Raw genomic sequence first — 22,868 nt, forward strand, 5'->3', positions numbered from 1 at the left:
ATGGGCCTCTCCGCCGCCGCCCCGCTGTGGGGCGCCTCGGGGCTGCTCCTGACCATCGCCCTGCACCTGGCTATCTACCTGCACCCTGCCCAGGCCTGGGCGCCCGTGCATCGGGACTACTGCGTCCTGGGCGCCGGGCCCGCGGGCCTGCAGATGGCCTACTTCCTGCAAAGGGCAGGCAGAGACTACATGGTGTTCGAACGCGCGCCAGTGCCGGGCAGCTTCTTCACGCGCTACCCGCGGCACCGCAAGCTCATCAGCATCAACAAGCGGTACACTGGAAAGACCAATGCCGAGTTCAACCTGCGTCACGACTGGAACTCTCTGCTCAGCCACGACCCCCGGCTGCTCTTCAGACACTACTCGGACGCTTACTATCCCGACGCCAGCGACATGGTGCGCTACCTGAGCGACTTTGCAGAGCGGCTGGGGCTTCACGTGCTGTATAACACAACCATTGCCCACGTCACTGTGAACAAGGATCGCAGGGCCTGGAATGGCCATTACTTCATCCTGACCGACCACCGGGGCCAGGCATACCAGTGTAGGTAAGGAACCTGGCTGCAGAGCTCACCTGCTGAAGCTGGGGCCTTTCTGGGAGGAAGAAAACCCATTAGTTGGCCCATAGGCGTGGGAGAAATGGGAAGAAAAGGGCATTTCAGCCCATCTTTGGCGGTGATTTAGTTGCTAAGTCATGTCCAACTCTTGGGAACCCATGGACTGTAGCCCACCAGGCTCCTCTGTCCATGGGATTCTCCAGGCAAGAATACTGGAGTGGGTTGCCATTTCCTTCTCCAGGGGATATTCCCAACCCAGGGATCAAACCTGGGTCGCCTGCATTGCAGGCGCATTCTTTACGGACTGAGCCAACCAGGAAGCCCCCTCCCCGTCTTTGTTCCTGCTGAAATCCAGTACACAGAGGTTCAGTTCATCCATCATTTCCCAGGTGTTTCCTAGAAATGTGTGTACCCAAAGATATTTGAAAATTCTGACCATTTCTTTCCTCCAGGATTTTTCAGTCTTAAATATTTTCACATTCACTGAAGGGCTCCAACACTGGGTAACATATTCAGCATTATCTGAGCTTATGCACCTACAAAACCCTTTTTGTAGCGCATCTCCTGGAACTTGTGTTCCCCAAAATTCATTCTGAGAAATGCTGGCAACTGTCCAGTAAGTGTTAGCTGGGCTCAGTAGGACTTCAGAACTGAATGAGAGCCAGGCACAACAGGCAGTGCTGCCAGCATTCAGCTTTAGCTTGCTTTGGCTTGGGAGAAAGCTTAATATTGTGTAGACAACTCCAACTCAGAGTTACATATTCTACCGTGCTTGTTTAATCCTCACAAGGACCCTATGAAGGAGGTTCACTAATCCCCATTTCATGAATGACAAACTGAGGCTCAGAGAAGTTAAGTAACTGGTGTTCTGTCACACAGCTAATAAGTAGCAGCTGCCACTTGACTGCACTTGTCTTTTTGACTCTGAAGCCTGTGTTCTTAACGCCCCACCAGACTGATTCCCCCTTCCTGGTTGTCAGCCTAGCACCTGGCCCCAGGCAAGTGCCCCATCACAGTTCATCTTCTCAAGCCTTTTGCCTGAGGCACAGCCTTATTCCTTGCTTGTTACAGCCTAGGGAGCGGGGTCAGTTTGGACCCTTGCATCTTAGGACTTAGAAGTGCTACAGTATAGGGGAGTCAGATGTAAGCCAGTGGACAGCTCAGAAAACAAGGCGGGGATAGGGACTGCCCAGGCCCTTCTCCAGACCACCTGTTCCTGTTTTTGAAACTATCTTGTTATCCACTCTTTCCTCTGCAGGCCAGCAGGGTCCAGCTCCTGGCTTGCCCACCACAAGATTGTAATCCCCATCAGCAGAAAGAGCAGGACTCTGAAATTAGGCTGGGCTGTGGTCAGATTCTAGCTCTGCTATCTGAGGAGCTATGGAGTCCATGGGCCCACTTGGAGCTAGCGGTCTTCACCTGTAACACAGGCCAAATAACACTGACGCAGACCTGCTCTGAGCAGTGAGATGAGTCAGAAAGTACTTAGTACAGGGACTCATATGGAATCACTGCTCAGCAGATTTTGCATCTGCTAGGGAAGTAAGAAAGGGGAAAGCAGAGTGTCTAGTTTCATTTTCATGATGAAGGTGGTACTTGGTTTGGCTGCTGTGTTCAAAATTAAGTGAATTATTCAATTTCTCATGGTGTCACCCTCTCTAGAGTCAGAAAGGAAAACTGATTCTCACATTTGGTATAATCCCAGAAAGGTGAAAACATACTATACCCAATGGATCATTCAGTGAGGGGGCTGAGGTAAAGTGTCAGATACACTGGGACAGGTCAGGAAGTAGGTAAAGGAACGAATGACCAGCTTTCCTTTAGGAGCTAGCAGGCTGGGTGGGGCCGGCGAGCCGGGCGGCAGGTCCAAAGAGGGATTTTTTTACTTAGTGGTCTCATAGCTGAGAGGCTAAGCCATCCTCCCTATGTCCCCCACCTGCAGCGTCCTTCTTGTGGCCACCGGCTTATCGGTCCCCAACCGGGTGGACTTCCCTGGTTCTGAATATGTGGATGGTTATGAGTCCGTGTCCGTGGATCCCAAGGACTTCGAGGGTCAGAATGTGCTGATCCTAGGCCGGGGGAACTCGGCCTTTGAGACAGCAGAGAACATCTTCAGTGTCACCAACTTTATCCATATGCTGAGCCGCTCCCGGGTCCGGCTCTCCTGGGCCACCCACTACGTCGGAGACCTCAGGTATGCTGGGAGGTGTGTGTGCCGTGCTGCCAGCCCCTCTAGAGCCGCCCTGCCCCCCCCGACTCAGCACCACTGCCCGAGTCTCCCTCACCTAGCACAGACCCTTGTCTCTCTCTCTCCTGACATGCACTTGGGGCCCCAGGGCCATCAACAATGGCCTGCTGGACACCTACCAGCTGAAGTCCCTGGACGGGTTGCTCGAGTCCGACCTGACAGACTTGGCCATCGTGAAAGACCACAAGGGCAAGTTCCACATCACTCTGAAGCTCTTCGTGGAGGAGTTCTTCAACCAGAGTTCCGACGCCATCCCCCTCCCCCAGGACAACAATGACAACTTTGCCATGCGCGTGGCCTATGACCGGGTCATCCGCTGCCTGGGCTGGAAATTTGACTTCTCCATTTTCAGCAAGTGAGTCCAAATGGAGGGGAGGAACTAGCTCTCTCAGCAGACCCCTCTGGTTCAGGCCCTGCGTGGACAAGGAGACACTGGAGGGCCTGAATGGGCCTTCCTGTCAGGTCGCACAGGGACCCAGAGCCCAGCCTCCAGTCAGGCTTGAGTCCTGGCTATGCCCCTGCCCCACCACATCTTTACCCTGAAGGTCAGTTATTCTGTCTGTTCAATGGACATGATCATACCTGCCAGTGCCAGGCCTGTAAAAAGTGTTTCATACACAGCAGTGATTTTAATTCACAGCCCTCTCCACTCACAGGTCACTCCGACTCTCTTCAGGGAGTGAACTCAGCGAGAAATATCCCCTGGTCAGAGCCAGCTATGAATCCAAAGGGAGCCGGGGCCTCTTCATCCTGGGGACTGCCAGCCACTCAGTGGATTACCGGAAATCTGCTGGGGGTTTCATCCATGGATTCCGATACACAGGTGAGCCTGGCAGAGAGGGCCACTGTCCCTAGACAGAACCATCCCTAGTGTTTGTAAACACATGCCTTATTCCCTTAGAGCAGTCTTAAAGGGATTGCTTATCAGCAGTTGATTGTCATAAATTCCCATCTGAGGCAAACAGCAGTGGGTTTTCATGGTCTGAGGATATGTCTAGAGCAGGGGTTCCTAACTCCTGCGCTATGGACCAGTGCCAGTCTGTGGCCTGTTAGGAACCAGACCACACAGCAGGAGCTGAGCGGCTGGTGAGTGAGCAAAACTTCATGTATATTTATAGGAGCTCTCCATCGCTCACAGTGCTGCCTGAGCTCCGCCTTCTGTTGGATCAGTGGCAGCATTAGACTCTCATAGGAGTGCAAACCCTACTGTGAACTGTGAGTGCGAGGGATCTAGGTTGTGTGCTTCTTATAAGAATCATCCCAAAACCATCCCCCTCCCCACCTCCAGTCTGTAGAAAAGTTGTCTTCCATGAAACCAGTCCCTAGTGCCAAAAAGGTTGGGGACCACTGGTCTAGAGAAGTCCCAGGTAAGGTGTAACCTGGGGGTGCATGCTCCATGCGTCAGCCGTGTGCGAGTGAAGTACCTACATTGGCATTAATGCTGAACCTGGGGACAGCTCACCTGGGGGAACGGCTGGGTGGTCTCAGACTGTGAGGCTCCCTAAGCTCCCTAAGCCTGTTGACCCTCCCCTGACACAGAGAGGAAAATGAGGTGAACTCTCTTCCCCGTGGGGCCATGGTAAGGACTAAATAAGGTAATTCCTAGAGGCAGTGCACCTGGGAAGCATTATGTACACACAAACTCTTTGGATACCAACAAATTTCATTAAAAATGGCACCTAGATTATCTCAGCTCTTTTTTAAAAACCCTTGGTACCAACGGTGCCGGTTTTCTGCACTCGGGGTAGCCCATGGGATGGGTGCTTTATTGCATGATGAGTGTTACATAGGCCAGTTAATTTGACCATAAAAACACCATAAGGGTCCTCCTTCCTGATGTTTCTGCATCTAATTTGATGCCTTGCTTGCCTTGATGCTAGTTTCTGCATTTCACTCTCCTGGTTTGGCATGGAAAGATAATCATGTTTTGCTGATTTCCAGATGATATATTTTATACCCTGTGCGTGCTGTCGGGGAAGAAAACCAAGGAGAGAGTGTTCGCTGTCTGTTTACCAAAATACTTGCAGACTGCACACACACAAACACACACACACGGAATAGGAAGAGTCTCTTTCTCCAGCTGTGTCCCCAGCAGGAAACCCTCCTCACACTCCTGTGCACACCACCCTCCCTGTACCCACTGTCCTGGCAGGTCCTGCCCCTTCTCTCTTGCTTCCCCCATCCCCTGATCTTTCTCCAGATCACTTTCCTTTCTTTTTTTTTTGACTGTGCTGGGTCTTCGTTGCTGCGTGGGCTTTTCTCTAGTTGCAGCAAGCAGGGGCTACTCCTCTAGTTGCCCTGTGTGTCTTCTCATTGTGGTGGCTTGTCTTGTTGTAGAGCACAGATTCTAGGGAGCCTGGGCTTTAGTAGTTGTGGCTCCTGGGCTCTAGAGCACAGGATCAATAGTTATGGCACACATGATTAGTTGTTCCGAAGCATGTGGGATCTTCCCAGACCTGGGATCGAACCCACGCCTCCTGCATTGGCAGGTAGATTCTTTACCACTGACCCACCTGGGAAGCCCCACCTATCTCACATTCTTAATCCTCCCAACAGCCCCATAAGACAGATCTTGTTATTTCAGTTCCCTTTTTCATAGAAAGAAATGGGGGCACAGAGAACGTATGTCACTTATCGGAAGTCACCCAGCCAATGGAAAGCAGCGGTGGTATCTGAATCCACACCTGTCTGACTCAAAGGCTCCCAGCTCACCCCTGAGTTTCAGGCAAATGGGAAACAGTTCTGGGTGGACAGGTCACTGAGACCTGTGGTCACTATTCCTGGCTGAGAACCCGCCTAGGGGGAGGAGCAGTGCAGCTGTACACGGTACATCCTGCCCAACCTTGCTCATCATTCAGCTGAGAAACAGGTCCCAAGGGGGGCAAGTAGCAAACAGCAAGGCAGAGAAAAGCCACAGAAGATGAGAGATGGTAGCTGCAGAAGGTCGGGCCTGCTGGGAGCCCTGCCCTTCCCTTCCCCGTCACTCCATCCCAGCCTCGCTTGCCTGACTCGGGGCCTCTTTGTCTCTCCTGACTGGTCTTCCTGCCACTGGTCTCTCTGGCTTTCCATCCAGCCACTCTGATACCCACCAAAACACTATTTGAACAAAAAACCTTCCAGGGGCTCCCCAGCCAGTTCCTTGGTATGGTGTCCAGAGCTTCATACAGGCCAGCACCAGCTCACCTGCCCAGCCTGCCCCCACCTCCTTTTCAGAATGTGCCCATTTCTCTCTAGGTTTTATGTCTTTGCACCTGTGCTCCTTTTGTCTGGCCCCCTGCCCCACTCCCTTAGCCGTGTCATTCCTCAGCCTTTCACAAAACTCAGCCTAACCTTGTTTCCTCCAGAGAACCAGGCTTCTGTCTGTCTCATGAGGCTGAACATCCTTTCCTGTGACCGTTGGCAGACCGAGTCTCTTGCCACGTGAATTGTCTGTGTCTTTGCCATTATTGGATTTGGGTGTTGTGTTGATTCATTTCGAGGAGGCAGGCAGCTGTGTGGGGTGGCCCAGTGTCACAGCTGTGTAAGGGCAGCCCCAGGTCCACAGAAAATGTTCCCTGTTGTTGGAGATAACTGTTTCTTCTCTATCCTTCCAGAAATATACAAAGTATCTCAAAGTAGAACTGAGATTAGGTTTTGGCTGTGAAGGAGAGGGAGCCATCAGAGGTTCTCCATCAGGGAGTCTCTGACAGACATGGGGGCTATAGGGAGACGAGAGGTTGCAGAGAAAGGCTCTGGGTCTGGTGTGGACATGTCGCATGTGTGGTGACAGTGGCAGGACTTTTACATGCAGGTGGCCTAAAGCAGAAACAGGCAGTCTCAGGCCTGGGGACCAAGTCTAGCCACGCCCATTCATTTCTCGGTCCTCTCTGGTTGCTGTCCCACCAGAGGAGAACTGAGTCACCTGACAGACCCCGCTAAAGTCAGAAACACTTCCACTCCAGCGCTTCTCAGAAAACTTGTACGGCCCTCCCCTAAAGGCATCTTAGAGCCATGCACACAAGTGTGTCCTGAGTGCAGAGCTGATGGGGACTGTGCATCCTCTCAGAGGTGAAAGGTTACATCCTAAGGGCAGCTTGCCATTCTCCCTCTGGCCGTTTCAGTGCGTGCCGTCCACCGGCTGCTGGAGCAGCGCCACCACGGCGTGGCCTGGCCCTCCACCGAGCACCCCATCACACACCTGGCCAGTGCCATCATCCGGCGCATCAACGAGGCCTCTGGGCTCTACCAGATGTTCAGTGTGCTGGCCGACGTGGTCCTGCTGAAGGAGTGAGTCATCCCCGTCTCCTGTCCCCATCCCCGCCAGCTTACCCCCCTACTCCGACTTGCTCTTCTTTTCCTGTTGCATGTGTGGAACAGCCCAGCGGTTCCTTCCTAAGATGGAGAAGGCTGGGGGCTGGGGTGGCAGAGAGGGAGGGGACTGGGCTCTTCTGGGGAAAATCAACACCACGGGCTCTACTGACAGACAGATTGACAGACATGGGTATGACGACAGCTTTGCCACTTTCTACCAGTATGATCTGGGGCAAGTTAGTTAGCCTCTCAGCCTTTCCTTTATCTGCAAAGTAGAGCTAATAACATTGACCTTGCAGGGCTATAGGAAGGAGTAAAGGTAACTGGTGGAAAGCATTTGGCACTGAACACATAAGCAGTGGCCTGCAGCGATGACAGATGACCACCTGAGGGGATTTAAGAGCTCCCTGGGCCAGCCAGCTCCTTTTCAAAGAAGCGATAAGCAGCAGATCACAGAGGTCACTCCCTTAGAAGGAAACCATCTGGAGCAGGGAAGGGAGTAGAGCTGGGGGTGGGGGCAGGGGAGTGTGTGGTCTGAAAGGACAGGTGGCAGGTGAGAAGCCACAGAAGGAACAGCCTGGTCCAGAGCCAGTGGGTGCAGCAGCACACGAGGTTGAGGGACATGCAGGGAACTCAGAGGTGCTTGGAGCAGAACCTCCCTCACCACCCTTAACTCCTCTCTCACACCCATTCCCCACACTCACACCATTCATAGATCCTGCCCACTCTACCTTCAAATTGTGTTTAGAACCTGCCTGCCTCTCAGTAGCCCCACCACTGCCACCTTGGTCTGGACACCGAGAGCATCCCCCTCCTGCACTGATACAACAGCCTCTCTCCTTGGACCCCATGGTCTGCTCTCAACACGGTGGCCGGAATGATTCTTTTAAAACTTGAGTCACTTGGAATTCACCCCTCTCAATACCCTCTGGAGGCCCTCAACCCCCCTTCCTGGGCCAGGAGACTTTCCCATCATGGCACACATGACCCTCCTTGACCTGCCCCCGCTGACCTCCCCAGGCCCCTCTCCTACCCATCGCTGTCGGCTCCACTGGGGCCCCATGGGCCTCCTTCCTGTCTCTGGAGCACGCCGAGGCCTTCACTCCCTCGTAGGGCTTCTCTGACACTGGTCTCAGCCCGGCTCACCCTTTCCCCACAAACCCATTCAGGTTCCTCCAGGCTTTCCGACACCTGTAAGTCTAGGCTCTAGTAGTATTCAGGTGAGATGCTCGGATCTGATCAGTCTGTATGCTGTTTGGTGGCCGCTTCTAGGAAGGAGAGGTGGCGTGTGCACAGCACACACTCCTGTCACCTCTGCCGAAGCACCCAGGGTCTCACCCCCGTCGTCTGCCCCCGTCCTCAGGAATGCCACCACCTTTGAGTATCTGGAGGAGTTCCCCATGCAGATGCTGGCGCAGCTGGAGACGATCACGGGAAGGAGGGCGAGGCACGGCCTCTTCGTCATCAACATGGAGTACGGCCGGAACTACTCTGGGCCCGACAAGGACGTCTTCTTTTCTGACCGCTCTGTGGGGCACATGGAAGACGCCTGGCTGTCCAACTTCCTCCATCCTGTCATCTACTACTACAGGCTCCTCCCCACCGGTGAGCCGGGCCCCTCCTCAGACCCCAGCACCACTGCGCCTTCACATGGTACCCTCAGCTGATGGAAAGGGGAATACCGGGGGCCCTGCCCAGAGTCTCAGTGGAGCAAGTGGTCTATGAATGATAAATGCCGTCCCCAGATTCTGACCCACAGCAGGCCACACGTGGAGTGCCGTGATCGCCTCCAGTAGTAAGAGGGACAAGTGTCATCGCTGTGTCCAGAGAAGGCTGACCTTGGAGTGAGACGGGGGACAGAAGGTGGTCTGGAGACTGACTCTAGGAGGAACAGCAAAGGGACAGGAGCAGATTAGCACAGGAAGGGAGCAGGAGAGCTGGGCAGTGTTCCCAGGGTCGTCCTTCCCTCGCTGTGTGACCTTGCACCATTACTTAACCCCTGTGAGCGTCAGCTTGCTCGTGTATGAAATGGGGTGGCAGTGATACCCTCCATGTAAGAGGAGAATGGATGAGATAACACAGAATGCCAGCACGGTGCCCTGTACAGAGCAGTTACTAACAGATGGCCTACCTGAGGAACATAAATCCTGCCTCTGAACTGGAAGGGATATCACCTGGAAGAGGATGATCTAAAGTTAGGGGTTGTTCCAGAGGGCAGAGGTAGTGTCAGCGGGTAGAAGTGACAGGAACCCGGGTTCACTCTCGTAAGCAGCAGCTCATCCTGAAAGCTGCCGGGGCTGGGACAGGCCCCTCACAGCTTCCTCACAGGAATGGTTGGTCATGGCTTGGTGCCCTGTGACGGGGACACACAGAAGGGCACCGCACCAGATAGGAAACTCGACTAGAGGGGCCCTAAGACCCCTTAGAGGCAGGACCCAGAGTCTGCTCACAGGAAGACCAGTTTCAAAGCAGCTGCAACAGACCTCAGTCTGTGGAAGTCTTAGAAGAAAACCAAGTTCAAGTCACTGGTCTTAGTTCCTCCCCCTGACATCAAAGGAGTCTGGCCTAGACCCTCTCCTTCACATCAGCCTTTCAGACATTTGGAAGGACAGCTGACCTGGCTGACCAGAGGGGTGTCAGGAAGGTCGAGCAAAAGAGGATGGGGGGGCGGCACCCGGGCTGCAGCTCTGGGGAGGAAGCCATGCACCCGCTCTGAAGTGGTGCCCTCTCCTTCCCACAGAGCAGGAGGTGAGGTTCCGCCCGGCAGGCTGGCCGCTGCCGCGGCCCTCAGCCCTCCACCACGTCGTGGAAGATTTCCTGACGGACTGGACGGCCCCGGTGGGGCACATCCTGCCCCTGAGGCGCTTCCTGGAGAACTGTTTGGATACTGACCTGCGAAGCTTCTATGCAGGTAAGTTAGGTTCCCAGAAGGACAGAGGGGCTGAGCTGGAGGGTGAAGACGACCAGGCAGATCGGTGCCCTGTGGAACTTCAGGACGCACGTCTGGAGACCCACACCTGAGACGCCTGTCTCTTATGACCCCGCCCAGTACAGCACACCTGCAGACGCTAGCGCTTCCCAGGTGGCACTAGTGGTAAAGAGCCCACCTGCCCATGCAGGAGACATAAGAGACATGGGTTCGATCCCTGGGTCTGGAAGAGCTCCTGGAGGAGGAAATGGCAACACACTCCCATATTTTGCTTGGAAAATTCCATGGACAGAGGAGCCTGGCGGGTTGTAATCCATGGGGTCACAAAGAGTTGGACACGGCTCAAGTGACTTAGCATGCATGCATGCAGACACCGAGTAAAATGTCTTCTTTAAAGAACTTACAGGAAAATAAGGGAACCCCCAGAAGCCAGACACTAAGGAAAACACAAACATACACCGGAGAAGGTGATATCTGCTGGTCATCAGGGGCCTAGAGCCTGCATAACTGACCAGCACTTAGGGATGGAAAGGCGAGGCTGGAGCAGGGTAGGAGGTCTGTATGTGCCTACTTAGTTGCTCACTTGTGCCTGATTCTTCTATGACCCATGAACTATAGCCCACCAGGCTCCTCTGTCCATGGGATTTTCCAGGCAGGAGTACTGGAGTGAGCTGCCATTTCCTTCTCCAGGGGATCTTCCCAACCCGGGTATCAAACCTGCGTCTCCTGTGTCTCCTACATTGACAGGCGGGTTCTTTACCATTCTTACCACCTGGGAAGCCCTAAGAGGTCTGTACAGAAAACCTCAAATAAAGCCAGGGTCTCAATGGGTAAGCTAGGAGCCAGAAAGCACTCCCAGGAGAGACAGAGGAGATGCAGGATTTTTCGCTCTGTGTACAGTGCAGGGAGAAAAACCTCCTTTGAGAATTTCCATCCACTAGACCTCATTCATATGAGTTTGGGGCCAAAGTTCACACTGTCATCTTGGTGCAGAAATCACAGGCATCAGTGCAAGTCTTCTGTGAGGAAATAGACTTTAAAGCCAGACCTCAAAGAATTCCCACAGATAAAGTTCTCTGGAACATGAACTCCCAAGCAGAAATCACTAACACATAAGAACTCAAATGACCATGCGGGAGTGTCAACAGAAACAACACTGTTGGATCAAACCTACAGGGACTATATGAATTGGAGTGGTCGGAGAGAAGATGTAAAGTATGTATAGATTCTGTGAATAAATAGGGATTACTAAAAACAGAATGAAAGGATATTGAATGCAATTTTGAGAAAGGTCCAAGTAGCACTTCTGGAAATAAAAGTATCAATTTGTAATTAGAAACTCAGTGTCAAGGTTAGTAGCACATTAGACACAGATGAAAGGAAAATTGGTGAATTGGAAGACAGCTCTCACAGTCGAACCCAAAGAGGGACTTGGGAAGAGAAGTCTCGTGATTCAGAGGCAGAACTGACCAAAACAAGCCAGAATTTTTTAACTTTTTTTTTTAAACTCTCCAAATTACTAGGATAGCCACTTCTTTTTTCCGTTCAGCAAATATCTGTTGAAACAGTGGTTGCATATCAGGCACTGTTTGTATCAGACCAGGTTAGAGATGGTTAGTCCTTGGCCTACAGGTCAGAGAGCAAGAGTCCTTCAGCTCACCTTGAAATAAAAAATCTATGTACCAAGGGAGATGGCTGAAAACAGTACTTGAAGTTAACAGTTTAAATGTATGTAGACGCTCCAGCAGGGGTAATTCAGAGAGCAGAGCTAAAGCAGCTTTGAAGTACTAGCATCCTGCAGACATCAGCTCTGACTGTATGCTTCCGTAGGAAATTGTGCATTGAAGGTCTAGAGACCTCAGCTGCAAAATGCCTACCTATTTCTTGAGGTTTCAGGAGTGCAGAGATGCTGGTGCCTTTTAGGGGGTGTATTCCAGCCCTGAGTCACGGCTCCCACCAGTCCATCACCACAGGCCCTTTGAGCCTCCTGGCTCCTACCTCCTAGATATATTCAACAGTACAAGCCACCAAGTGTCACTGCCTTGAACGTGCAAGACTCCTCTCCCAAAGGGCTAGCTGGCAGAAGTGGGCTTCCCCTCCATCCCTTTAGCAGATATGCAGCTGCTAGTTCTGGCCCCAGATCTGCTGGGTTTCTCTGCCCCATCCCTGCAGAAGGGGTGACGTATGTTATTGGAGGGGGTACTTGTCAAGAGGCTGCCTCACTGCCCGCCTCCATCCTCTGCCACATCTGCTGTCTTCCCTGCTCAGAGAGCGTGGTTGTGGCCCATTCTGCCAAGGGCCCTCTGTACTGGAAGTCAAAGAGAAGGTGGGAAATACTGTTCCTATAGCACTCCCAGCCTGATCTCATATGAGCCTTATAGCACCCTTTATAATGTGCCTGTTTACTGAGACAGGTCAGGGTGGTTCTCTGACACGCCATCTTCCCATCCTGTCTCTAAAGCCCTCAGAAGCCTGAGCCCACATCTGTTTAATCCTTTGCTTTAATTTCTAAAAAATTTTTATTTATTTTTGGTTGCACTGGGTCGTCTTTGCTGTGCGTGGGCTTCTCATTGCGGGAGCTTTGCTTGTCATGGAGCACAGGCTCTAGGCACCCAGGTTTCAGTAGATCCCGGTCCCCCCAGGTGCTTCCTGGAAGAGAAGGCCAAGGGGCTGCTCCTGAGTGGGTGAGCTCCCCCTGCCCCCACCAGTGGCGCCACACACAGCAGCATGCAGGCCCCCATCTCTGGGAGTTGGGCCATCTCTTTGGTTTGCTTTCCTTTGGAGCTTTTTTTTTTTTCCCATGTCAAGGCGGCTCCTTAGAACTTCAGGGAGGGATGGGGTCCACAGCTACCCAGGTCAGACTTGAGATACCCAGAAAAGTTGGCCCCCGGGCTTAGGGGCTGGAGGAAAGCAGTGAGGCCACGGGGGCGTCAGCAGCCCCTCCCCTTGCACCTGTCCCCACAGCTCTCAGCCCATCTCCTTTTACTTCTGTGCAGAGTCCTGTTTCCTGTTCGCCCTAACACGCCAGAAGCTCCCGCCCTTTTGCCAGCAGGGCTACCTGAGAACGCAGGGGCTCATGGGAACTGAGAGCCTCCGTCAGCACGGCGTGGAGAGCGGGCTCCTGTGGGACTCTGCCACCGTGGGCCAGCACTCGGGGTCCAGCGACCAGCAGCCTGGCAACCACGGGCCAGGAGGGCACTCTCTGGCTCCAGAGCCTCCGGTCTCACCTTTCAGCAGCAACAAGGAGGAGCTCTGATGGGCGGCTGCTCCCACTAGGCTCACAGTCAGCCTTCCTCTTCCCTGCAGTTTTGTGCTCCCACGTGATTGCCAAAGACTCCCCTCAGATCATCGCAGAGACCGCACCAAAGCCACACGGAGGACACAGACGGGCTGAAGGGTGGCCACACGGTGATCTCCCTCCTATTTGGTTCAGGGATTTCTGGGAAGAGGGGTCCAGGGACAGCATCTTCTGCCAGATGGAAGGGAGCCGCCTTCCACGCCAGACTTGTCTGAAAGCCAGCCCTCACGAGCACCAGGCTGGCCTCAGCTCCGTCCCCGTCAAGTGCCCAGTGTTCCTCTTCTGAGGCCCCTAGATTCCGCCCACCCGTGGAGCGTTTGACAAGTGCAATCCACCCTCATCTTCATACGGGTTGTAGCAGGCACTTTAAGACAAAGGCTCTAAGGTCCTCTACCAAGTAGGGCAGGTGGGCCCATTACCCGCTGATGAAAACACCAGCTGAGAAAGGTCAGGTGATCTCTGGGGTTCCAGCCAGGAGTCTGGGAAGCCCTAAGGCCGGCCCTGCTTCACCATACTGCCTCTCCCCACCCCATCTCTGCTTTCAGAATCCCAGTGGGGGCAGAGAGAAGACAGCTCCCTGCAGGCCATATTATGGAGGCGGGTCTCTGCCAAGCTGCTCTCTCTCCAGGACCACCCTCCCTGACTGGCCTTCCTTGTTCTCCTCTCTCTCATCCCACTCCCCTGCCCTCTGGCATCCCTCCTCGCCTCTGCCCTGCCAGATCAGGTTTTGTGAAATGGTCGCCATGCTGGCTATCAGTGGGGATTTTCTCAGAGGTGATTCACCCCACTGTTCTGTACAGAGCCCAGCTCAGCATGGGCAAGAAATCATTTATAAATGAGCTTGTAAGATGATGATGATGAATGTAGTTTCTGGTTCCCTGAGCTTTTCTGGCTTTTTTATTGTCCCTCCTCACCAGGAATCTGCCCCTTCTTACTCTCTCATCAGGTATTTGAGTCCCATTGATGAGTAAGCCATGGGAAAGCATTTGTACAGAAAATAATCATGGTGGTTTCCTCAAAAGCCCAGGATCACAGGTGATAGCTTTCTCACTGGTTCTTACCACTAAGTCCTTCATGTGTCCACTTAGAATGGCAGGGACACAAGCTTTCCGGATCCGCTGCCCTTTACTTGGAACAGCTTCTTCATGATGGCCAGGTCCAAAATCCCTTACCCCCAGCACTGCTGTCTGTGCTCCAGGTATTTGCAGTCACAACAGTGAGACTCCGAAAGCCTGAGCCTGTCAGGGAGGAGGTGTTTACCCCATGGCCAGACTTGGCATAGTTTGCAGAGAGCTGAAACTTCTCAGTGAAGGGTCTCTCCCTAATCCCAGGGTGTTGAATTTGCTGTATTTCATACTGTTTACAGGTAAACCAAAATTGGGTCCCATTAGTCCACCCTTCCTTTTCCTAAACTTTTTAAAAATAAATATTTTGGGATATCCCTAGTGGTCCAGTGGTTAAGACTAGTATGAAAATAAATTATTTAATTAGGACTGTACCCATATAATCCAATCCTGTTACACACATCTCACCTACCCAGTTACTGAAGGCTGGCTGAGCCCCTGGTTCGAGGTGCCGTAACAAATAGTTGACTGACGCCTAAGTATGTGACATCTGCTGCTCTTTCCGTCATGCGCCAAGTTCTTAATTCCATAACAATATCACCAGCCTTATTTGTGTTTAATAAGACATGGTTCAGCTCTTACTCAGCCAATGAGACTCAACATTCCCTGGTATTTTTCCTGTAAATTAATTAGTTGGCTTCAGAGAACTACTTTTTCCTGTGACGATCGTTGCTGCATTGGCTGGAGTCCTGTCTACATCTCACTTGCTTCTAGCAACCCACCCTCCCCAGCCCCGGGGGCCTTCTTTGTAAATCCTGGCCTCTGAGCGCCCGTTGCCTTAGGCATGCCATCTTTGCTGTCTGCTACCTTCCTATTGTGTTGAAGGGACTCGTTGTGTCCTCCTTCATTGTCTCAGTTTCCTTGTCAAGTTTAGACAGCCCTCTAGCAGGTCTTGTCGTTTCCAGCCAGATCAAGTCCCTCTCCTAGCTAAGGCATGACTTCATCTACTCATCCTTTTTGAAGATATTATAGCTACACATGCAAAACAGACAAATCAGTGAGAATCAACAGGCCAGAAGTGGAGCCTGTTCTAAGATGGAGGTGTTTTTCAAAGGGAATCACAAACCAGTGGAGAAGATTGTACAGGAGTGTGCAATAAATGATGTTGGACTGGAACTTTCCTGATGGTCGGTGGTTAAGACTAAGTTCCCAATGCAGGGGATACAGGTTCAATCCCTGCTCAGGGAACTAAGATCCCGCATGCCCTGGGCATGGCCAAAATTACATAAGTAAATAAAAATGATGTTGGACCAATGGGTTACTAACTTGGGGAAGAAAATCAATCTCATTTAGACCCCTATTTCATATTATACTTCAACATTAGTTTCAGAATAATTTTTCAAAGCCATATAGAAACTAGAGGTGAAGAGGAGGTACTATAATAAAAGAAAGGACTTTCCAAGTTTAGAAGCAACAGAGTAATTCCCCAGGAGAAAAGGTTTAACATTTCTAGGTATAACCATCGTGCCTGACTAATATGCCTATTTTAAAGAAAATGATAAATATTAAAAGGCAAAACGCATGGGCAAAAATAATTACGGCAGAAAACAACATACATAAAAATAAATAATAAGCAAATTATCTTTTGTATTAAGAACAGAATGAAATGAGAAAAATGGAGAATAGTTATGTAAACTATGGTACATTCAGCCCATGAATATTAAACAGCCCTCAAAAACTCTAAAAAGTGGTAAAAGACTACATAATATTTATACAAGTACATGTGTGACAAATTAAAAGAATCAGGATATGAAAGTGTTCCAACTGCTTGTAACTATATAAAAATAGAAAACCATATACAAGGGAAACTGAGGAGGTTTTAGGTTTGCAGAGTTGGTTTTTTTTTTTTTTTTCCTTTTTCCTCTTTTGCCCAAATTGGGATTTATACTCCATGGTGAAATAAATTCATTTATTTTTAAAAATCATCTCTGTTTTTGGACTGTAAAGTTGCTGGGGGCAGGAGAGGCTGAGAGCCCTTGGCAGGGCGTGGGCTCTGCCCCCTGGTCCAGGTGGTACCACTGGTGTCATCTGTTGGCCCCAGTTGAGAAGACACTGCATCGGGTGTCGGGGGAGAAAATGTGCTCAGTCTGGAGAAGGGAACTTTAAGTGATGTGTGCTCCTCTCCTAGACTCTGGACTGATAGACCCAGCTGGACACCACCAGTCTCTGGAAGAATCTTCCCTCCCAAGTGACAAGAAAATGAATGTAATCTCAGGGCTAATATGAGCCCCAAATTCCTTTTGCATCATAAAAGTAGGGTGTCCCTAAAGCCTTCCTGGAAATCAACTCACCAAGAAATGAATTTGTCTGCTAAGCTCATCATAACACCTAATCATTCACTGAGCATTCACTATATGCCCAGAACTGGTGGTGGTGATTTTAAAGGTATGCCCACAAGTTATTGGATACTTCTCCCCCAAAGAGGTGGAGTTTAACCCCCTCCTGTTGGGTGTGGGTTGGACTTAGTGATTCATTTCTAGCAAATAAAATACAGCAGAAGTGACAAGATGTCATTTTCAAGATTAGGGTATAAAAAAGACTGTGGCATTCATCTACCAAGAAACTGTGCTTTCTGTCTCTCTCTAGGAGTTCCTTGCTCCGAGAGAGGCCACCTGTCATGTTGAATTTGAAAGGACATCCAATGTGGAGCAGCCCATGCGGCAAGGAACCAAGCTCTGCCCACAGCCATATGGGTGAGCCTGGAAGCGCACTGTATCCCAGTCCTAACTTTGGATGACTGCAGCTCTGGCCAGCAACTCACACACAGCCTCGTGAGAGACCCTGAGCCAGAACCACCCAGCCAGAATCAAGAAGCTGCTTCCTGTTTGCTGATCCACAGAAACTTCAAGATAATGTTTGTTTTGAGATGCTGAATTTGGGGTTATTTCTTACACAGCAATAGACAAGTAACACATGCATGAAATAGCTTGCTATATTGTCACCACAACCCTAAGAGGTACTAGATATCACTCCTTCCATTTTACACATGAGGAACCTGAGGCAGAAACCCATGAAAATAGCAAGTCAGTGATGCGGTGTTTCAAAAATCCACCTCCTCTGAGCCATCCTCTAAATATTAAACCATTAAAGCAATCAAAGAGTCGGACACGACTGAGCAACTGAACTGAACTGAAAGCAATCATCTCCTTATCACTGTCCCTATGCGATTCCTTCATGTGGACACTGGGTTATAAGAAGTCAAGAGACCAAACAGTTACCAAACCTAGGAAAGTGTGCCCATAGAAATGAAGAGAAGTGTTGAAATGCTGATTCTACAAAAGTATCCTCAAGAAGAGTATGAATCCACTCCACCAAACCAGACATCTTGTGATGCAGGTAGGATGGGATGACTCAAGAGAAGACGACAGCTCTGGAGTCCAGAGTATCAGGCCTGATGAGACTTCAGCCTCAGGATTCTCGGTTCTCTGATCAGTTACAACATCAGCCTCCAAAGCCACATTGGATTCTTCCCTAGAAAAGCAACAAGAGCCTGCATCATTTCCCTACAGATGCTTATATTTTTAAAATATGGTAAAAATGCTGACTGGGGAAAGGTTTTTGTCAGGCTGTGGGCTTTAAAAAAAAGCATTGACTTCAGTCTGGCATCCCAGACGGAATATAAATCTGCTACAAAGTAAGTCGATGGGCAGATATATGAGATGCTTTAGCCCAAGTATTTAATCCAAGTACATCATATGACTGATCCATCAACCCCAAAATAAAAAATGGCATGCAACAGATGTATTTAAGCAGGGAAGAAAGGACCAACAGACTGTCTCACTCCTCCTGCAAGTCTACATAAATAAGACTGATTTGCCTGCTCTTCTGGAGAAAGCCCCAAGCTTAGTGCCAATTGCAAAATCCTTCAAAAGTCTGTCACTGTTTTTTCAATCTCTTTGAAATATTCCATCTCAGACCAGTCTCTCAAATCATTCCAAATCATATAAATTAATTAGATGCAGAAGAGTGCCACCCACAGAAAAAAATGGCAATGTAGTATCAAAATGTTCAGTGTGTTACAATCCATCATTGTAGGTTAGAAATAGAGCAACTACAAAAATGTATGAGATGAGCCCCTTAACCCTAGCCATGTTTAAGTTTAAAATAAGTCAGTGTACCAGGAGAAGAGGCACCCTGAAGCCTCTGCTGTGAGACGCTGTGGTAGAATAAAGGTGGCCAAAACTTCTACAACAGGACTTCCCTAGCAGTCCAGTGGTTAAGGTTCCAAGTTTCCACTGCAGGGGGTGGGGGTTCAATTCCTGGTTGGGAACTAAGTTCCCACATGCCATGTGGTACAGCAAAAAATAAAATTAACAATAATAATAAAACTTAACTCCTATCAAGATATGAGGTCTGGGGGTCTTCCCTGGCAATCCAGTGGTTAGGACTCAGTGCTTTTATTGCCAGGGGCCCCGGTTTGATCCCTGGTGGAGGAACTAATTTCCCACAAGCTACACAATGCTACCAAAAAAAAAAAAAAAAAGACTAAATATTTACAATAAAAGCTACCTCTTCAAAGAGTATTTACACACTATGTTTTATTTAAAGATAATATGAAAGACATAGTAGAACTAAAGGGCTACGCATACACCTCCTGGGGCCAGTCTGCCTGGGTGAGCCCCAGCCCTACCATTTGCTTGATTCATGATCTAGGGTAAGTTATTTATCCTTTCAGGACCTCAGTTTCTCTCCTATAAAATACAAAATGCAACTGTAACAGTATTTTGCTGTAAAAAGCAACTAATAACAGTATTCTGCTTACTGTGAGGATAAAATGAGTTGAAATATGAAAAGTGCTAGAACATTTGGAAGTCATGTGTTAAGGACCACAGATGTGCTGGCCATTATTTCCTTATTATGAAAGTTCTTAACCTTTCTGTGGAGTAAGCATTGTTAGAACTTCATACAGATAAGGAATGATGCCAGAAGGGTTGACCAACCTGCTCAAGGTCAGGCAGCGGGTCATGGGCAGAGCTGGTGAAGAAGGATGTGGTTCAAACTGGGGCCTAGGGCTTATTTTTCTACCCTACGGCTGCTCCTGTTCGAAGACTGGGAAGAGAAATGCGCCACAGGGTGAAGGAGGCAAAGCATTTGGCCAAGAAAGGTCCTTATCTGCGACCCTTCCACAGCATATCACAGCTGCAGGTTTTGCCCTGCCAGACAGAATCTGAGCCACCAGACCTGACCAGACAGGAACATGTGAGGAGCCTCACCTCAACAGCGAGTGGAATCTAGAATGAGCCCTGGTGCCCAGCCTGTATGTGTCTCCTGAGGACACGAGGATGGGCAAGGGAGGTAATAACATAAACAAGCCCCCACCACCACATCAGCCATGACACTCCAGACCTACCATCCCAGGAGGACGCTCCTGCCAGTCTAGGAGTTAAGAGTTCTGTCACTGTTCCAGGCTTGTCTTCATATTCAGAAAGGGGTGAGGGGACATTGTGTAATTGTTGGAAACGTGACAGAACATGAACCACATGAAACCAGCTTCCTGAGTTGCTAAACACAAGTCACAATTCTAATTGTTCTGCAACAGTGCTTTAAAAAACACACAACAGGCAAAAAGCAAAGATACTCCAGGAGCAACACCTCCTGAAGAGAAACTATCAGCTTAGACTGTGACCCACCATTTCTGTGTTTTATTTTAAGGTGCCTCCCTCCAGCCATGAAATCCCCAAACACATGGTTTCTGAGAGGCACCTGTACTACAGCCTTGTCCCCTGAAGATTTGAGGTAGCTGTGATCCCGCGACCGCGGCCAGCCCTAGGGGAGGCTGCGAGACCATACTGCCACCGTGTGGGCGCCTCTCCTTAGAGCCACAGCTGAAAACTGCTGCCGCCCACCTGCCTCACCACCAGCTACAAAGGTTTGAGCCCAACACTGCCCTCTGGTGCCCTAGATTGGTCAGCTGGTCCTAGGGGTGGGTGAGGAAGAGGTTAAATTAAATGTCTCAGGTTAAATTAAATGAGTTGCTAGGAGAAGTACATTACCTTTAAGCTTCCACCTCCTACTATATGGATGACTCTGGACAAGATACCTAACCTCTATGTGATTCATTTTCTCTATGTGTAAGACAAGGGCTGTAACAGTAACAACCTTACAGGGTTGTAGGGTAAATGAATTAATACATGAAGGGTGTTCAGAACAGTGTCAGGTGTTTGGTAACTCTTCAATAAATCAGTAGCTTTCAAACCCTTTGACCATGATCCAAAGTAAGAAATACATTCTTTATCACAACCTAGGACACACAGATATGTCAATATAACACCAAGAAATATTTCACAAAACAATACTTAAAATATGCAATGTACTCTGAAAAAATCTGATTTTATTATTTTTTGGCTGTGCCACACAGCATATGAGATCTTAGTTCCCAGACCAGGGGCTGAACCTGCACCCCTGCAGTGGAAGTAAGGAGTCTTAACCACTGGACCTCCAGGGAAGTCCTATGATTGTTTCTTTAAAAACTGATCACAACCCACTTCCCTGGTGGCTCAGATGGTAAAGAATCCATCTGCAATGTGGGATAGAAGGGAACAGCTACCCACTCCAGTATTCTGGCCTGGAGAATTCCATGGACGGTATAGTCCATGGGGTCGCGAAGAGTCGGACACGACTGAGCGACTTTCACAACCCACTAAATTGAATTCTCAAACCCACAGGTGGCTCACACACCACAGGTTGAAAAACACTGCGGTACATAAGTAAGAGGGCAGAAGCTTTACTCTAGCTCAGACTGCCAGTCCTAGCTACCTTCTCCTTCCCTCACATCTGAGCCCTGAGCCTGCCTTGTGACTGAGCCAGAGCTGGGCCGGGTCAGCTCTGGCTGAGCAGGTGGACCCCCACAGGGCTGGGAAGCCCCTCTGGAGCCCACTGTGAGCGCAACCCTCTCCAGGTTCTCACCCTGCAGGTAGAAGAAGACACCTTCATCATCAGGCACTAACAACGTGCCAGGCCCTGTGCTCCACCCTTCTTGCAACCTCACAGCCCTCTATTAGGAAGGCATCCTTCCTCTCATTTCTCAGCGGAGAAGCCTGAGGTCAACGGAGGTGCAGTGACTATGGAGTGAGGATAAACAGGACTGGTCCTCCTTTGGAATTCAGGATGTGAATTAATCAGGGAAATTGACCTTCTAGAAAATGCTGTGGAAATGCTAAACAGGGTTAATTAGAAGGAGAGGGAAGCCTGGTGAGCTGCAGTCCACAGTGTCACAGAGTTGGATGTGACTTAGTGACTGAACAAAGAGGCCCTGGAAGATAAAGCACTGAAGATACAGAAAAACAGAAATGAAAACAGTCAGGATGGGAGCGCCCCTGCCAGATGGCATCTGGCATTAACAGCAACAGCTGCACCAACGGACGCTGACCTCAGGAGAGGCAGGGGGCCTGGGGTCCCGCTACAGATCATCACTGTTGGCTCCAGTCCTAGGTGGAGGCAGAGGCAAAAACAAGAGGTCAGACAAAATGGAGACCATGCCTGCCCATGCCCGTCCCCGGTCTCCTGCCCACAACAGACAAGAGACTATTTAGTGGAAGGCTGACCAGGGAATGTAGACCTGTTCCACGGAGGTCATCAACCCCATCCCAGAGGAAGGTCCCTGAACAGCTGTGGCTGTGTCCCTGCCTGCCTGGGGAGTGAGCCAGTGAACCTGCCAGTTGGACAGAGAACAAATAACAGCATGATGTGGCCAGAATGAGCTGAAGGAAAACACGGCAATGACTTTGGAAGGGCACAACTAGCCCATGCAATGTGGTAGGGAAAATAGGATCTGGAGTCAAAGGTGTGATTTGTGTGCCTGTTCTCTGTTCATGGAACACATTCTCACGGAGCACCTCCTATGGAGGATCCATGCCCCAAAGTCAGCATGTTGGTGGTACAGTGGTGAGCATAGTTTCCTTCCAGGGATTCCCAAGTGGCTCAGTGGTAAAGAATCCACCTACCAAGGTAGGAAAGCCAGGTTCAATCCCTGGGTCAGGAAGATCCCCTAGAGGATGTAAGGGCAACCCACTCTAGTATTCTTGCTGGGAAAATTCCATAGATGGAGATGACTGGCGGGTTCTAGTCCACGGGGTCGCAAAAGTCGGACTCGGCTGAGCACACATGCACAACCATACCCAGCTGTATTCCAAAGTGAGCAACGGAGAGACAGACCACCAGGTGCGGACAGCATAGTGAGGGAGGAGTAAACAGTAACAATCTCCGGCACTGAGTGCCTGACTGACTGACAGATGCACGGGGCTGTGGAAGCTCAGTGGAGGCAATTTATCCCCACTCGAAGAGGATCAGGTGTGTCTCCAGAGATGATGCCTAATCTGGTAGCTGGCAGCATTTCCTCAGATGGACAGTAGAGGGAAAAGCCTTCCAGTCACTGGGAGTAGCAACTACACAGCACAAGCATGGAAGAGAGATTTAAGCAAAC

At 50.3% G+C, this 22,868-nt stretch overlaps 1 protein-coding gene and 1 long non-coding RNA gene across 2 annotated transcripts; one reads left to right on the plus strand and one right to left on the minus strand.

Annotated features, from left to right (window-relative positions):
* Positions 1-16,371, plus strand: LOC120861201 (FAD-dependent oxidoreductase domain-containing protein 2-like). The gene is made up of 8 exons (XM_040236860.1): positions 1-548; positions 2,500-2,751; positions 2,894-3,160; positions 3,462-3,628; positions 6,906-7,071; positions 8,459-8,700; positions 9,836-10,006; positions 13,021-16,371. The coding sequence occupies exons 1-8, from the start codon at positions 1-3 to the stop codon at positions 13,278-13,280; spliced, it is 2,073 nt and encodes a 690-aa protein (XP_040092794.1). The 3' UTR covers positions 13,281-16,371.
* On the minus strand, positions 16,010-22,381 carry LOC120861204. The gene is made up of 2 exons (XR_005720505.1): positions 22,275-22,381; positions 16,010-17,917 (listed from the first exon to the last, which is right to left on the minus strand). It is a non-coding gene; the product is annotated as an uncharacterized LOC120861204 (long non-coding RNA).
* Positions 22,382-22,868: the final 487 nt, after the last annotated feature.

This window comes from Oryx dammah, unplaced genomic scaffold (assembly GCF_014754425.2).
Source record: "Oryx dammah isolate SB20612 unplaced genomic scaffold, SCBI_Odam_1.1 HiC_scaffold_11229, whole genome shotgun sequence".
In the NCBI taxonomy this organism is placed as follows: Eukaryota; Metazoa; Chordata; class Mammalia; order Artiodactyla; family Bovidae; genus Oryx; species Oryx dammah.

What these genes read in the sequence shown, in the direction of transcription:
- LOC120861201 (XM_040236860.1), top strand. Translation starts at nt 1, where the DNA reads ATGGGCCTCTCCGCCGCCGCCCCGCTGTGGGGCGCCTCGGGGCTGCTC. An exon ending in CACTACGTCGGAGACCTCAG is followed by an intron (nt 2,752 to 2,893) that starts GTATGCTGGGAG and finishes TTGGGGCCCCAG; the next exon opens with GGCCATCAACAATGGCCTGC. An exon ending in GACTTCTCCATTTTCAGCAA is followed by an intron (nt 3,161 to 3,461) that starts GTGAGTCCAAAT and finishes CTCCACTCACAG; the next exon opens with GTCACTCCGACTCTCTTCAG.